This window comes from Eurypyga helias, unplaced genomic scaffold (genome assembly GCF_000690775.1).
Source record: "Eurypyga helias isolate BGI_N326 unplaced genomic scaffold, ASM69077v1 scaffold24379, whole genome shotgun sequence".
Lineage (NCBI taxonomy): Eukaryota > Metazoa > Chordata > Aves > Eurypygiformes > Eurypygidae > Eurypyga > Eurypyga helias.
The window spans coordinates 8,107-25,489 of record NW_010270441.1 but is presented as its reverse complement, the minus strand read 5'-3'; the positions used below and the strand labels follow the sequence as shown (position 1 = coordinate 25,489).

The window sequence follows — 17,383 nt, the reverse complement described above, 5'->3', positions numbered from 1 at the left end:
CCCTCCTGGTCCCTGCGTTGCCTTTCCCCTGGCGTTGCTGCCTGCCCTGCCTCCCGACTGCCGTGTCCCTCGGCCAGGCTGTTAGGAGATCCCAAGCCAGAAGGCCCCTTCGGCTGTCTGTGGCCATGGTTGTTACGCCTTGGGCTCGCCTGCTGCTGGTTTTGGAGACCTGAAGCACTGAAACACTTCCTGCTACCAGTAAAGGCTGGCAATGGCCCTGTGGGAGCAGTGAGCTCTACTGTAACAGTAGTAGGTGGGAGCTGATGTTTGGCTTTTCCGAAATCCAAGAAAATGCCAGGAAGCAAACCTAATATGTGCGTTTCAGCCTACTTATCTAGCTGACAGAAGTACATCTTAAACGACGTGGTGTGAAAAACAGGTTACTTGTGTGAAAAACAGGTTACTTGCTGAAAGAAAGGGTGAGGCTGGGGCGTGTGGTAATGACAGGGCGGCCCAGGCTTCACACAAGGCCTGCGGCATTGCCTGTGAGCAAAAGCCATGTCACTGCGAAAGGTACAGAAACACACATCTTTGCCTTCAGCAGTCACACACTCTTGTGTGTGAGCACAGTCAAGGCTTGTTCAGTGTTTGCCGAGACACTCGTCCACCCATTTCTAGTACCGAGGCCCTCTACTGTGACAGTTCTTCAGCACTGATGTGCACTGCCAAGGAAATACATTGTGACCAGGTCTTGGAGTCCAGGTCGAAAAGAAATCTTACGTAGCGCTAAGCAGAACGTCTGTTTTCACTAGACACAATTCCTTCAAGTCCTGCCCTGCCTCCATTCTCCTAAGAGGCATGAAGAGTCACATCTCTCAGTTAATTAGCAGGGCATTAATTTTTGTGACTATTGGCTCCAGTCACAAAACCAGCTGAGCTGTAGCAGGAAAAAAGCACTTTGTCTCACCTAAGGCCTGCGTGTGTCCTGGCGGTCAGGAAATTAAGAACTCAGATGGACGTTCTCATGAACATCTCCTGATGCTTAATGTCCTTATATCTTAGACTTTGCATCTCCTAGCTTTTCTTCATCTAGAATTCTCCATTCCTAAGCCAAACACAAAGGCTTTCTACAGTTTCTTCCATGGAGCAAATGTTATTCTTCCACCTCACAGTCTCTAATTTATTTCCAGTCTGACTAAATTTATTTTTTCTTTACTTATTTCTTTTTGCTGTCATTTGTTTCTCCAATTGCATTACTTAACTCTGTCTGCAGAGAGGGCATAGGAGCTATTTCTGCATTCCTGACTTGCCTAAATTCCTGTTAAACTCCATGGATGTTCTGAGCATGCAAGAACGGGGCTAAAAATTGTGTTCCACATTCTGTACTTTTAAAGCCTCCCCAAGTGGCATCACTTAATTATTAAAACATTAAGGCAGACACACAGCAGATACAGCACAGGTAATTACAGGATCTCTCTATCAGATACCAACACCAAATATCTCTATATGAACATCTGGTAAACAGTTGAGCAATTAAGTAGTTATAAAGTGGTTTTTTATTCTCTAAGTAGAGATGTAGTGAACAAAGCATTCTAACTAGTCACATATACCATGGCTTCTCTTGAATTTTAATGAATATATATGCATATAACCTTTCTGGTTGTTTTTTTTTTTCTGAGGAAATAAGAGAGGAAGTGTTATGCTTTAGAGAAGGTTAAGACTTGTTTGGAATCTGAGACTTTGCTTACTAGCCTCATCTCTTCAATAACAGCCTGTAATTCACATTTCTGAAGACGACCAGAAGGTGAGCCTAAGACTGCATGAGCCCTGCTTAGAGGTCACAAGTGATGTATAGGTTTTCTGATGAACCCCAGCATGGCACTGAATTTCATTGCTGAAAATCCTGATCTGTAGGGCGAGTTCAGATGGTGAAGCATTTTCACAGCTGTCTTCTTAGTTTTTCAAAGACGAAATGCACAGGGAACAGCTGTGAACTCTGTATATGGTAGGGTGGAGCTCACGGGGTCATTTGTCATTACCTGTCCCCAGATCTTTGCTTCAGTTTGCTATGGAGGAAACCACTTCATAGCAAATCCTCTTGACTGACTTGATAGGAGCTTAGCAAAGCCTTTGCTCTCCACATACACTGTGCAAATACACTGTGCAGTAATCCTTAGTACAATTAACCAATGAACACTTTAACACGTAGAATTTTCCTGTGTAGATGTGTCCACTAGTAGTTGTGTATCTCTCTGTATAAGTAGTTGTACTGAACTGAACACGATCTTGTATATGTATGAAATTACTTACACAAGCAAGTGTCAAATCCAACAAAAGTAAAGAAAAACAGTTTAACTGCAAATATTAAAAAGACTGTGTATTCAGGTGGAAACAATTTGGTGCTGAAGTCTCCCTGCTGCCAATTTTGATCATCACAATTTAAAAGTTGCGGTTAAAATGTACAGCCTTCAGCTTCATATTAAAACCTCCCCTTATCATTAAATAATAAAATATTTGGCTTTTATATAAATCCAAGCAAACCCCAAGTATTAATTGATGGTTTTGTCATTCAAGTTGCAATGTAATTCACTTCTCCTCAGTGTTGGGCTAAAATCTTGGCAGTTGTTGCTCCATCAGCCTTCCGTGGGTCAGAAACGGGATTTAATGCCACTTAGCGTGTTTGGCCAGTTGAAATCTGAGGAGTTCACACTCACTTAAAAGGCAGCACTTTTCATAAATATCAGTTTCCCAAGTGTTGTTCACTGGAATATCCTGTCTTCGCCCACTGAGTGTATTGTATTGTGTATGGACTGTCCCTTGCCCTCCCTTGCTCCACCAACATACCTGTTAGCAGATGCTGATTTTGTTAACAGGCAATACCTATCTCTGCTTTTTGTCTGTAAAAAGATTCAAAATCTAGAAGATGAACTGACTCAGCCAAACAGAGGTTTACTCCAAAATTATTCTTCTAAAAGTTGTTACCCTACGGCCAATATTTCAATATCTTAACAACTAGCATTATTTTCTTTAAAATGTCCTTCATGGTGGATACGACCTCCCAAACAAGGAATGCAGCAGATGAGTAGGTGGCAAGGAAGTGCAGTTCTAGTGTCTTGGCCAAATTCCAACCTCAGTAATTACACTCTGCTCTTAAATTCCCCCTGCAGCCCTGCTAGAATAAAGCTCTTTTTCAGCTTGTCCTGAAGCATTGTGTAGTATTGCTGTGAAGCTGTACAACGCTGAAAAATATCTCCTCCCGTTCGAATTGCAAGGGGAATTTCGGGAGACAGAAAGCTATTACTGGAGCGTGAGTTTGGGCAGAACACCAAGGTTAACTTATACTTGCATTGGGATCAAGGGATCTCAGCTGACGTGGAGTGTCAGACCCTCGTTAAAAAGCACAAGTGGGAATAGCTCACGGTGCTGCCTGAATACAAACTTGGAAACTTGGGATCTCTGCACCTGGAAGTGACCGCAGGGACTTTTCCTAACAAATGACTCTGCCCAGAAGCCTCTGGTGCTGTAGAGTATCTTACCCCAACCTTATTTGGTTATTTAGCAATATTTCTGACATTATTTGTCCATAAAAAATTTCCAGCAACCTAAAAAACCCCAAACTCCCACACCATTAAAAAATGGCTTTGCCATAGAAAAGCAGCTCTAGAACCCAGTTATGCCAAGGCAAGTATTTCAATTTCAGTAAGTACCAAGTGCTACTGAGAAGCACTCCAGTAGCATTTACGCAAGCGGAAGCAGGCCTGCCGTACCAGTGAAAGCGCTCCTCTTCATGCTAAGTAGACAGCTGCAACGGTTTTCTTTAGCTTCGAAATTACGGCTCATTTAAAATATTTAGGCAACTCATCCAGATTAGTTCATACCCAAAACCAAAAAAAAGTCATTCTTACTAAACTAGAATAATTTAGAGCCGTCGCTGTATAAATTCCTGTAGGAAGAAAAACACCTCTCCAAATCCATCCGCGTACGCCGAGCCTGTTGGCTATTTGTACTCTGTGCTTTTTTTCTTTTCCTTTCTTCCTCTTGCTGCCCTTCTCTCTTCAGATCAGAGCAGCTGTAAGCTGGGTGCTCTTACTGCATCTGTTTCTTCAGTCTCAACTTTCTCGTATTTTCTTCTGCACAGCCACGTCACAATAACCAGCACAGCGATGCCAAAGCCAGCACTCAGCACCACTGTCACCACGGTGTTGATGCCACCAACCACTTGTCTCGTGGAAAACTCTGGTGGCTTTTCGTCAGTGTAGTAAATCCATAGTTGGTCAATATCCAGGGTATCTCCCCTGACAGAGACAGTTAAGGAACTGTTAGAAGGGAAAAGGGAGTCATCATTTATATCTTTTTCAAAGTAATAAGCGACATCAGCTATATCTACATCACACCTAGATTCCACCGAGTCATTCTGGTTCAGACGGATTTGGATGAGCGGGGAAGCATACCTAATGGATGCGATATACTTAGGGTGTAGTTTGTACCGGGTCTGAAACAGCTGTTTCAGGGCGTCTGTCAGGTCAGCAACATCGAAGGCACTGGACCTTTTTTGGTGCTTCAGTTCAATGTAGATCCAGCTCGTTTTAACCAGTTTGAGGCAATTCAGGCTTTTGTCACCCTTTATGGATCTTCTCACTCCAGCAGTGTTCACACACCAGCAAGTATCGGCTTTGTTGCACTGCCTGGCTTTGAAGATGCCGCTGTGCTCGCAGTCTGGATTGTAAATGCCGTCATCATCCAACAGCCCACGGAAATGGCCCCTGAAGCGCTTCCCCTTCCGGATGATCATTTCTGCCCTCATCAGCCAGCATTTTGAAGTCAGCGTTGAACAGTCCACCTTGTGATCCGAACCTACCAGCGTGCAGGTGCAGTTCCCGGACACATCCTTGGCACACGCCGCCCACTTGTTGGTCTCACAGGTACAGTTGTTCTGCGCTGATGATGCTACCACTAGAATCCAACCCAGCAAAACCCCCAGCAGAGGCTCCATAGTGCAGGTGGAAAGTGTGGATCAAGTCCCAGCTGATAGCAGGTGATAGCTGAAGCTTTAATCCACAGAGTCCACCGGTTTCTACATGCTGGTGTGCTGCTCCCCTTAACAAGATTCAAGTCACACCCACCCAACAGGTTCTCCTTCCAAAACAACTGGCATCTTGTCCCCAAATCCTAGCCAACAAGCTGCACTTCCATTGATGAGTTTGCCGGGAGTGGCAGCACTGCCTGCCTCCAGCTGCCTGCCATCCCTCCTACTTGATTGAGGAAACAGCCAGGAAGACACAAAAACCAACCTGAAGCTTCCCGTATGGATTAAGCACAAGCAGCTTGCTCCTTTTCCTTCTTTAGACTTTTAATGGACTATGTAAATGTATGTCTAAGGAATTTCTCCCATTTCTGTTGGAAGAAATCCTACTTCTCCGCTTCCACCGCGGTTTCTCCTGTCTCTTCTATCACACAGCTTCTGTATCATTCCACTATCTAGATTCTTACTAGTTATGGACTTCCTCCTTTCTACTTTCATATGTTTATAAAATAAAGCCTTTTGGAGTTTTATGTGTGGAGCAGCTGCCAATTCAGTTCCTCTGTTTGATCACTGCTCTCGTACTTACAGAGTGCAGGAGCAGTCTCATCTCCCAGCACGGAAAGCTGCTCTCCCCACGTTCCTGTGGCACCCAGGCAGTACCAGGAATGACGATGTTCGTGCTCGCACTGCCATTACAACGTTGTTAGCGGCTTCTGATGAAGTTTTCAATCTGAACTTGGAGTAATGCCTTTCACAGCATCTCCCAAGTGTCCCAGTGATGCACAAAGCAGGAGTTACCATTTCCATGTTTTGGCAGCAGCTGAAAGATATTTGCCAGTTTGCATTGAGCAAGTCTTCTATCACTGATTTGTCAGACACTGTCAGACACTTCATAAATCATTATTCTGGGACACAGAACGGCATGTACGCCATTCTCCCATCCACACAACTCACACACCACCTTGCAATTGGCTCCTTTCACCTGGGCTGCTGTTTCCCAAGGACCTGCCCTGCTTCGAATCAGTGCAAGCTGGGCTGCTTGTAGCCATGGCCTGCATCTCCATGAACAGCGGGAAGCTACCTGGGCTGCCAGTGAGTATTTTGAAGACAGGACAGGTTTACAGTTGGAGCTCCAGGTGTAAATACCGCCTACCGCTCCAGAAAGGCACCATCTGGAGTTACGCTGCAGCTAGAGCCATGTCGAGCTAAGCTGCAGAAACCCACGCCACTTGAGGGAGTAAAAATGAGAAGTTCAGCAAATGATTCCTGGCTCCTCTACAGCACACCTCTCCATTTCCCCTTCCTTCAGCTAAAAACAACAGCAGCTACCTTTCTCAGAAATTAAAAACGAGAAGAGTTACTAAACTATTAGCAAAGAATCATCAATATGGCAACTTGAAATCCCTGGAAATTTCAGTAGTAATTCCAGCTGTAGATCTGTGTTATTTTAGAGTCATTCATTTACCTGTAATAACCTTGCTTTTTAAAAAATTTCTCATCCCTCCTTTGAAGTCAAAATCCATTTAACTGTCACCTACATACTCATATCTGGTCTTGATTTTATTTCACATTATGAACTTTAGATAGAGTAGGTTTTGGTTTTCTTCTCTCTAGAGGACAGAGCCTCGGCTGCTGCCAACTTCCAGCTCACGCCCGGCCTCAGTGAAGTGATGGCAATTTCTATATGGCCAGGAGCTGCGCTACCCTTGTGCTGAGAAACACGGGCAATAACGGGACCTTGGCGTAAACAGTGCTTTGCTGGTTTACTGACGTTCACAGATGTTCATGAATGATCTCAGCCTTATCATGTGACACTTTCCCCTTCTTTCAGACACTTAGAGTGGAGAAAAAGGGGTTTGTCAGAAGCAATGTTATGGAAGCAAAGCCACAGATGGCCTGTTTTGCCTACCGGTAGAGGATTCTAATTGCTGTTACCTTAATTGAAAACCTGCATTCATTGCCTCTTCCCTCAAAGGTGGCCAGAAGCATGAGGACAGTTTTAGAATATACCCATCACCAAGCAAAACGTGCAGCAAGAGAAGGGCAGAGTAGGAGTAATTTTAAAGTTTCCCTAACAGAGCTGCAGAAATGGCCAAAAAGAAAAAGGTATTGTTTCCTTTCATCCACAGTAAGCTGTAATGGCACTACAAGAGTTAATTATTTAGAACAGCAGGCTATGAAAGGAATAATCCTGCAGGAAATGTGGACTGTGTTATTTCTTTAGTGATCTCTGCTTCCATGGAAACAATTTCTCGGCACAATTCTAAATCTCATAAAAATAGGGCACTAGGTCTATGTAAAGCAGCAAGACGTTTCCAATTAAACAACCCCGAATGCTTTTATCCAGGCCATTAAATACTTTGTTCAGATTCAAACACGATTACAGCGTTCGCCGGGGTGTTACCAACCAGCGAGTTGCCCAGCGCCAGCTCCGCGGGCCCGACGCGGCCAACCCGCACGCAGCCTGAGGCCCCTCGCACCCCAGCAGCAGCACAGCAGGTCCCCGTCCGAGGCCAGGGCGCACTGTACAGCGCCATGCTGCTTGCTCTTCACCTCAACACACCGCGTCCTCACGGCTCAGTAATGCCCAGCAGACCGAATGCTCTGCTAGCACAGCCGGAAAGAGTTCATCTGGCTCCTGCTGCTGGCAGAAACAACTAGAACCACCACACTTGAGCCGCATTTGGGTAAGAAACATAGCTGTTTGGAATGTCTCTGGATGATCACCTTCAGGTTTCACCGAGAACAAACCCATTTTATTACTTCAGTGATCCTACGGCCGCGAGTATGTGAAAACAGCCTGGAAAATACCCACCTACCGTCCTGGCATCCCACCACAAAGTACCATCGGATAATTTCCTGAGGGAGACTGAAGCAGAGGGTTTGTCACAACAAAGGAATGAAAGAGATCTATACGAGGGGACACAGCCACTGCCCATCAGTTGCAATCACTAAGCAGAGTGTACACGCACCGGTGAGAGCAGTTTTGGTTCAAACCCGCCGTCGATCAGCTGTGACAAAGCTCCCTCTAGTGGTATCAGACTCGGTTGAATCACGTTGTTTCTGGTTCTGACTTGGAGGAAACACCAGATCTTACACTCGAAAGACAAGGTGGCATCGTAAATAGGCAACACACCTACCAGGGTACCACCACGCAGTAGACTGACGTTTTGTGAGAATTGATAAAACACCTCCTCCTCCTCCTCCGGAGTTCCCTACCTGTGATGCAACTCTACAATTTTAAAGCTTTTCAAACTCCTTATACTAATGAAAAGCTGAAGTTAAAAATGTAAACATATAAAATCTTAAAATTCCATTTATGTTATGTATAACTAGATACATACACATTTGGTTGGTTGGTTTTTAAGGAAGAATCGAGTCCATCGTCACCTCTCTGGATATAAACTCAAGGTCTTGCTTGTCTTCATGGTTTCAAATATAGTTTAGACATCGGAGAAACTGCCCAGCACAGATTTGTGTGCTAGTGACTCGACATGAGTCAAGTTTCCTCATGACTCAGAAAGCAGAATTTAAAGCACATATTTCTATAAAGATTCACAGTGATACAGCTCATGAAACATTTCTGAGTTGCACTCAAGAAACTTCTCAATCAAGATCAATCAGTTCATGACTAATTTATCTGAATATATATTGGTACGAAATTGTAACTGAACTGGTACAAACCAGTATGTTTTCTTACTGAACTGCACACTGTAGAGAAAAGTCAGAATATAAAACTTGGTTGGTTTTTCCTTAAGAAGACAAATAATCTTCTGCTTGCTGCACCCAGTTTGCCGTCACTCAAGAGCTTGTTTCCACAGGAAACAGTGGCAATTGGACGCGGACAAATCACGACCCAGCACAACAACATAGTATCTCCCCATAGAATGGAAGACCAGAAAGATTGCAACCTGTAGTAAGACAGGAGTTCCCATTTCCATTGGAAACAAGCACAACTACTACTGAGAAGTCATGAAACCTTCCTCTCCAAATACAGAAGCAAGATGGCAAAGAACACGCCAAACAGCTGCTTGACCATAGGGATCAATGGGGGAAAGAAAAACTCAGATGATTTATTAAATCATAACTGAATAAAACCTCAGACTGGATACCAGGACAGTTTGAAATCAGTCAGCTACAAAGCTTTCAGTTCAGTTCAGTTGCAAGTTTCTCTTCTGTGAATTCATTCAAGCTTACAGTCTGTAACGCCTGAAGGAACCAATCCACTCCGTCAGATGTGTACCTGCAGGTGAAGGGCAAGAGAAAGTTCCCAAACTGAAAGACTTGAGAGGACAAACTCCCCTCGCAGACTGAAGTGCAGAACTCCTGCCGGCCCGTCCTTCTTCCCAGATGGCAGCCTGTTGTTCAACCCACTACTTCTGTGGCGCTCGTTTTTTACAAGACGTTAGTACTGCATGTTCCTCGTGCGCTCAGCTCACACGCCCCAGGGAGTTTTTCAAAGTATTTTTAGCCCGTAACGATGACCCTGGATTCTGTAACAATTACTGTTAAAACGGGTAACAGTTCTGAAGGAGTTGACATAATGGAGAGAAGGGGAAGAAAATGAAAAAAACCCCCAAAATTCACCACTTTGTGTTGTTAAAGCCATCACATTGGCAAGTCACTTGAACATCCGTTCTCATCTCCTTCAGCCTTACTCGTCTTGTCATGCTTATATGTGGAAAGGAATAAGTTTTCTATCTGAGTCAAGAACTCCTCAGCAATGAAGCAGTTTGTTACCTTGCCCAAAGTCTTCCTCATGCACTCCAAAAGCTAGGCAAAAGAAAAGGAGATTTTTTAAAGTTGTTATTTTCCCCAAGTTTATTTTTTCCCCCTTCTAGCTGATAAGTATTCCGGGAATTTTTATTTATTATTTAGGATTAACACTACAGGAAGTGTTTAACTGTACAGTATGTTTTAGAAGGGAGAGGCACACAGGAACACATGGGCAATTTAAAGCCAATTCTTTAAAACCAATTACAGAGCAGCTACATCCAAGAGTATTCTACCAACTCACTGTCAGATCTAAGCTGGTTATAAGCAAAGCCACGTTGAGAGGACAACCAGAATTAGATGTGCGTAATCATGGTGTAAGGGTTTTCTCTTCCTGTCTTTTGCTTTGGGCAGATTGTCTGCCTTGTTTGTGCAATTACTGGTAGAGCTGTAGTTCCATAGAACCTCGCAGCAATGGCTACGCTGACCGGGAAACTGGAGTTCTCATTTCTGGAGGACACACGTGGCACATCACCACTTTACTGATTGAACCAAGGACTAGGGAGTCCAAACTCCTTTTGAAACACGTGCAGTTCTGGACACGGAAAGCATACAACGTGCTGAGAAGAGACAGCATTAATCTACCATTCATTCTTCTCCAAACTGAGGTCAAAACTTGGTAACCGCACGTAACTGTAGTCCCCAACTCTCTCAAATGAGCATCCCCACTTTTGCTGTAAGTAAATAAGCGGCACCACAGAACTCAGTTAATTGGATTAGTTTACATCTCTTATCTGCAAAAATGTAATTTCAGGTGACTTCTGATGGTATGAGACTGATCTGTATTTAGAAAAACATTTTAAAGTAAAAAAGCTTAGAGAAGAATACTTACTTTCTGCAAACAAGTCAGGTCAGAATCTCTATGAAAAATTTTATCCATGGGGACACGGCTGTAGAAAGAAAAGCAAATAGTAGTGCTGAAGAAAGCGGACTCAGGTCTTCACTGAAACCCACAGTGAACATGCAAAAATGCTGAACTGGCCAGTCTGTAACAGAATTAGACTTATACCTATGGCAGAGTCTGTATTTTTCAATTATCCATCGCGTTTTTTCAAAAATTAATTCCCACTGAGGTTCCTCCAACATCTGCTGCACTTCAAATTTGTAGGGCAGGCCTGCAATCAATTGAACAGGGTTATTCAGCCTGTCTCAGACACTCAACTTGTGGTTTTCCTTTTCGATTTTAGGTGCAATCCCCACGTTCCCCATAACTGTTCATCATTTATTCCTGACTGCAGAAGCTGGCAGTCCTCTTACTGGCCAACATTAAGGAGGTTACAGTAAAAGCATGACAGATTTGGGATTTCAAGTTTAATTTGGGTGTCAGTAGGGAACAAACCTGCTCTCCCGGATCACTGATTGCCCAAGCCATAAGGAAACACAGGGAAATCTACAGAGTCAGAAAAATGGCAAAATGCATGGAGTTTTTATAACTTGGTTCCACTTTTGTAGGCTCTCTAAGATCTACGTAGTTAAGTGAGTAAGAAAGGTTTTGGTTTTTTTTGTTTTCGCATATGACTGGCTGGTGAAGTGGCTATTGTTCTAGATTTTAGAGGAGTGTTGCTCCAAAAGGAAGAAATTCTTCTAGTTTATCGCAGGTGGGGAAACAGGAATTTCAAAAAGTATTCTAAAAGGAACAGCAAAAGTTACTTGTGGAACATGATGCAGTTACCAAAACTCAGGGAGAAGGAAAGAGACTGTAAATTTCAGTAAGTCACTTAAAAGCAAAAAAAAGCCTTTCCAAGATGGTAAGAATTTAAGGAGATGAAACACAAACTTTCCAAGCAGACCCCAGAGCAAGCGAAGAGAAAGCAATAAATACAGCTTGCTCTGGGAACACATCTCGGGCGTGAAGAGCGTTCAGTGCCGCAGGCATTTCTCGGAGAAGAATTAACCTACAGGAATATCTGTGGCCCATATGAAACACTGCGTTTTGCTCATTTGCACAGTCCTACGGCACTACTGCCAGGGTGGAACTTCTCCAGAGGGTGGGAGGAGATCCCATTGTGTGAAACATTGATTTCAGCAGATGAACACGAACATGAATCCCTCTCAGCAAGAACACAGATGTGACCAAAAACACGCCTGCTTCTAAGGGCAGACAAAGTTTCTAACTGTTGTCACTCCACACCGCAAGGGTGGGACGCGTGGGAAACGAGGACGGAGCTATGGTACTATCAGGACGGTAAACAGGAACCGTCGCACAGCTGTGGCCACCGCTCCACTTCCGCCAGGGCTAGGAAGCAGGTCCCCAGGCAGATGGTCTCCCTTGCTTACTTCCCCAGGAAAAAACAGGGGGACTGTCGGCTCACAGGGCCTCTGCTACCGCCTTGCCAAGGAAACCGGAAACTCTGGAGCTTGGATGAAAATATCAGGAGGCGAGAGCAGCTATCACACCGCAGGCTGTTAGCAGGGCATTTCCCTCACATTAGTGTCAGGGCACAGGCAGAAGATCCGCCTGTCACTTGAAACACCCCAAGTTTTGTATGACACATTCTTAATTATTCCAGAAAGGAAAACACCTCCTTTTCATGAAATGCCAATGGCATTTTAATTAAGAATTTGTTCTCGTAGGCTGGGATTCATGCCAGCACAGCGTTTCATCTTTCCTATCTTGTGTCTTCCTGGAGAGCTGGCAAGTTTGATCCTTCTGAATGCTACGTTACTCCAATACGGACTTTTGGCCGCTAAAGCAGCCCGTTCTTTGCTATTATACTCTGTCCCCACGATCAGAGGATCTGTTCAGAATTCTGTAACGAATTCTGCAGTTCTCAGCTATTCATATGGATACTGCACGTAAGTAAGAGTGACCCTCCTCCTAACCCTTTGGTTTCTTGCACAGATTGTGGAAAATACTAATACAAAAACACAATCTTCTGTTTATACCTGGACATTCTTGTCACGGCAGCACGGACTGCTTGCAGGGTTACTCTAAGCCAAATTCCTGGTTCAGAACAGCGCAACTTACCAACACACAACTACCGGCTTCTCATGTTCAAGAACAGACAATATTTTCCCCCATTAGTATCCAAAAGGAAAAGAAAGAACCAAGACAAGGGATAAAATATCGGTACTTACGGTAGGAACCATCAGAACTGATCTCATCGCTAATTACTAGGCAAGTGATCTCAGAATAGGGAAGAGGATTATTTCGGTTGTAAGGACTGATAATCATTCCAATGAACATGGCGCCGCCCCTGGAGAAGTAACTCTAAAAAAAACAAAAGCACACAAGAAATCCCACATCAAGAAATACAACCTTTTTCCCCAACAGCATTCTGAAATTAAAAACACAGAATTCACAACAATTTCCAAATTAACTTCTGAGATGCATCGCAGCGACAGGCTGTATGAACATCACAAATACTGGGGAGGCTTTAGGGTTGTCGGGGTTTCCTGCTGTCTGATTCTGATGTACAGGCCAGCAAGTACCTGGTATTTAGCCTGAGTGTCGATATCCCGGATTGAGGGGTTGGGGTCAAAGGCTGGGTGGGAATGGTACCATCCAATCACCCTGTACCCTCTGGCAGCCAGTGCTTCCGAGGCCTGTGTCTGAGATACTGGATCCATCTCGCACTGCAGCCCTGTACTGAGGCTATTGCACGGCTCTGCGGCACAAACCTGTGAAAAACACAAGTCTCCAGATGGATAAATGCAAGAAACTGCCATCAGTTAAGTAAAGTCTGAAGAATTTTAAGAGTCATATACCAGATCTTCCTCATGATAGAGCTGACAGGCCAACACCTGAACATAAAGCGTAACTCATGTTTCAAGACTACAGTAAATAACTTCAACTTTTAATATATTAAGTAGCTGCCCTTCAGAAATAACACTTCTATTCAGATTATGCATTATCATAAGTTTCAATACTTTAGAGAAAATGTGAAGAGACAAACACTTACTTCTACAACTTTATCAGCTTCAGAGTATCTTCCACCCAGCAGCCCTATGACTTCTGCCATGGACACGTGAGAGTGCTGGAACGATATTAAATAACTATTGAAGTTCCAGTTGTAACATCTCTCCTGGTTTTGATCTGCACTGGGCAGAAAACACTGGCTTCACAGCTACAAGTCAGTAACCTCTCCATGATGTTTAGAAGGAAAACTTGGGACAGCTAAAGATTCTCAAGCACCCAGGGTTTCAATTTCAGGCAAAGAGAAAAGAGTCAGTTTGCTCACTTTATACATACAGGCCCGTATGTAGAGCACTGTGTAACACTTCAAACAGCAAGCAAGGCGAGCCTCAAGAGCTGAAGCCTGAACAACTGCACCAACTTTGGTAGAAGCTGTTGTTATTAAAAAACCCTACCTTGCTCTGTAAACACAAAATCGGTTCCCAGACCAGTAGAAAGTGAACCCAGAAGATTTCCAAACAACAGTCTGTTTTAGAAAGTAGCTTTAAGCAAATTATATTTAAGGTATGACAGAGAGCAGCAAGTAGGAACGCTCTTATTAGTGTGCAACCATTTACCTTCCAGAAAAACTAAGCACAATATAAAGAAACCATTCATATTTAAGGGCTTTATGTAATACTCACTCCTAGGTCTGAATGGAAAGAAGTTCACATAAGTTTGGTATTTCTCAATCTTCTTATGTCGCCCATTAAAAAAAAACCAACTACAACACACACATCATCACTTTTTGAAAGATAAAAACTTAATACTCACCAAATCCATTATTAAAAGTGCTTCAGAAGACACTTTCACCTGAAAAGGTTCCTGAAATGATAAATGCAACAATGAGTATAAGAAAACTAATGTAAGTAACCCAACATTCCTGATTATTCACTCAAAGGCACATACCTGCTTTTCTTCAGTGAACAGACAGCATGGAATCAGCTGAAAGGGATCAAAGGAACTATAAAATAAGAGAAAATGTCTCTAAAGATGTAGGACAGTCAGGAAACTTTCCAAGTTTCCCTCTGTGTCCTTGGCAGAGGAGGAACAACCTTGTTTTCCTTACTGGATCTTCTCATCCCACACACAGATAACTTCCACCAATACAGAACTGTCACCACCCACACTCGTGAGTTCAGTACAGAACATGTGGAACCCACACATGTTATTTCAGACCGTAACACATATATGCACACACATTAATGATTTGCAGCATTCCAGCCTGACTCTACCCAAGATGTTCGTTTAATTTCTAGATCTATGGTGGAACATGATGTACATCCACTGATACCTTTTTATTTGTCTTAAACCTTTAGAAGATTTTGCAGGTTTCAGTTTTTCTTCCTCTCTTCTTCTTGCTAATTCTTCAGCAGACAGATGCTAAAAGAATTTAAACATAAAGAAGAAAAAAAAAGAAAATCTGTCTTAATGTCTTAAGTTCCCTTTCAGTAGGGATTCCAAACCAGCCCAGAATAAATTCTGGACATAGGTGTCCTTGCGAGCAACCTGTGTGTGCTACAGGCCTACTTGACTGGGAGGGCAAGCGCCGCAGCAGCGTGAAAGTCAGGACAGTCCGCCCACGAGATGCCTGATGAGACATTCTTACGTCCCCCGAGTCAACCAAACTCAGTAAAAACACAGCCCACATCACCCACCACGCAGAAACACAAGTGTGATAAACCAAGGAAAAAACCTGCCATTGCAATCCGTAGCCAGATTTTATCACACCACCTCTTTAGGGATGAGCATTTCCAAACTTTATTTCCATCCAAATATGTATTTTGCAGAAAGGGTTAGAATTCTTAACTACAGTTACCTAAAAATAGGTATGGCACTAAAACGTTCTGGAAGTAATTGTACTGATACTTATTACTCAAAGGAATTGTACTGATACTTATTACTCAAGGTTATGAATTTAGGTGATTTCCATCCAAGAAAAATAGGACATTTACAGTTCCTCACTCCTTCTGTAATTTGAAATTGTAGGAATGGAGATGCTCAAGTGGACGTTGAATATTTTATAGAATACTTGGAAACGTAAACTTGTGAGATTTTTTCTAAGCACTTCATAAACAGCTTTAGTATCAGGATCTTGTATCACCCGCAGGACAAGCACAAAGAAATCAAGAACTGAAAAAAGCAATATCTAAATCTCACTCTCCCAACCCCCACTGTCAGCTTTAATGAGGCAGTTCCCTGACAGAAGAAAGGGTCACAAAACCTCCTACAAGACAAGGCAAAGAGCTTTCCAGGCATAAACCCGCGCAGGGCGGCAGATGCCCACGCTGTAGCGCACACTGGGAACCCCCACAGTACAGCTGTATTCATCACCAGCACAGAGAGGTAACAGCTGCTACGCTACTGCTTCCCCAAAGAGAGGTTACGTGCCGGTTACACAACTACTTCCCTTGTATATCTGACGCAAGCTGCTCACAGTTAGCAAGAATCCTGTGAGGAACGTTTAAAGCAAAGAAGGGTTACCTCAAATGTCTGTCCTTCCAAATCCTTTGCATCGCACCAGTTTCCCCAAGGGTCCCGCACCCGCCGTCTTCTCGTACGCTGCAGCAAGCAAACCGACAGGAGTCAAGGCCCGCACTCCTGACACAACCCCAGGGACTTCATTTAATCAGCCACGAGAACATCGTCCAAGCGGTTACTGCCACGTGAACGTGCCTGCCGCCACGACCTACTTCCAGAAATGAAAGAGCACCCTGGCGTTCTGCAGAACCAAGTGGGTCACAGTCTGTCCTGAAGTATCACCAGGAAAGCTGTCAGTTCTTTAAGGCTGGGAAGCCTAACACCTGGCTGATGCTCCAGGCATCACCAACAGCCGACAGCAGCAGCGCATCATCATCCAGCTCAGACAACGCAAAAGCTGTAAAGCCAGTATGGTTACGCCCAGTGTACGCTGCAGTTCCTTGTGTTTCACCCTTTTTTCCCTAGTGAGACTGATATAATTTTCCTCTCATCAACAGATTTATTTTGCTATGAATTACTTTAAAAACAAAGCTTCATTAAATGCGAGTACAAAAGTTGAATTCGGCAAGCCTTGGTAGTGCACGTAGCGAGACATGAGTTACAACTCACTGTGCATCAGTAAGTCGGATCATACACCTAGTGTACCTAACAGGTAAAATGCAAGCAACTCAACCACGCACCACCAACACGCTCCTTTCTGGCCCACAGGGGCTAATAAATTATGGGGTGGTGGGGAGGCAGGGGTTAGAGCTGCAGGGAAATGCCTAAACCACAACTGCAGTTCAGCGCCTGTACAGAAGTCACGCGGCATGTGCTGCTTTTTGTCGGGACAGAGTTAATTTTCTTCGGAGTAGCTGGTATAGGAGGCTGTGTTTTGGATTTGCCCCGAGCAGAGTACTGATAACACCGGTGGTTTTTATTTAGTGCTAAGGAGCGTTGGCACCAATTCAAGGACTTTTTCAGCGTCTGATACTGCGTCCGCATTCCCATCTTTCTCGCTACAGGCGGCCAGGGGACACAAACACACACAGCTCAGACAGCTAACCCGAACCAATCGAAGGAGTATTTCATGCCATCGCACGGCTTGCTCAACGGACAAGCTGGAAGCAGGCCAAGAGGCCACAGTTTAGTTGTGCGTTAGTGAGTCGGTGGGTCAGCTGGCTTTCTCAGTTGCTCTCTCGCTCGTGGGGGTCGCTGAGACTCTGGTGTGATCTCTCTCTCAGGCTTGCTCAGACTCTGCTGCCATCGCCCTCCAGCTCCGGCTCTTCTTA

At 44.0% G+C, this 17,383-nt stretch overlaps 2 protein-coding genes across 2 annotated transcripts in view; both read right to left on the bottom strand.

Annotated features, from left to right (window-relative positions):
• Positions 1-4,000: 4,000 nt before the first annotated feature.
• On the bottom strand, positions 4,001-4,933 carry LOC104514706 (tumor-associated calcium signal transducer 2-like). Its single transcript, XM_010158458.1, has one exon. It carries the CDS (start codon positions 4,931-4,933, stop codon positions 4,001-4,003), a length of 933 nt encoding a protein of 310 aa, XP_010156760.1.
• A 4,176-nt stretch (positions 4,934-9,109) lies between these two features.
• MYSM1 (Myb-like, SWIRM and MPN domains 1) overlaps positions 9,110-17,383 on the bottom strand; it is a gene marked incomplete at its 5' end in the record, with an annotated part of 15,312 nt that continues 7,038 nt past the window's right edge. Inside the window, 11 exons of the mRNA XM_010158457.1 lie at positions 9,110-9,206; positions 9,576-9,736; positions 10,569-10,626; positions 10,746-10,851; positions 12,815-12,947; positions 13,169-13,357; positions 13,639-13,713; positions 14,406-14,456; positions 14,541-14,595; positions 14,926-15,014; positions 16,116-16,193. Coding sequence (XP_010156759.1) covers positions 9,110-9,206; positions 9,576-9,736; positions 10,569-10,626; positions 10,746-10,851; positions 12,815-12,947; positions 13,169-13,357; positions 13,639-13,713; positions 14,406-14,456; positions 14,541-14,595; positions 14,926-15,014; positions 16,116-16,193 — 1,092 coding nt within the window. The remainder of the gene's footprint in view (positions 9,207-9,575; positions 9,737-10,568; positions 10,627-10,745; positions 10,852-12,814; positions 12,948-13,168; positions 13,358-13,638; positions 13,714-14,405; positions 14,457-14,540; positions 14,596-14,925; positions 15,015-16,115; positions 16,194-17,383) is intronic.

What these genes read in the sequence shown, in the direction of transcription:
- LOC104514706 (XM_010158458.1), bottom strand. Translation starts at nt 4,933, where the DNA reads ATGGAGCCTCTGCTGGGGGTTTTGCTGGGTTGGATTCTAGTGGTAGCA.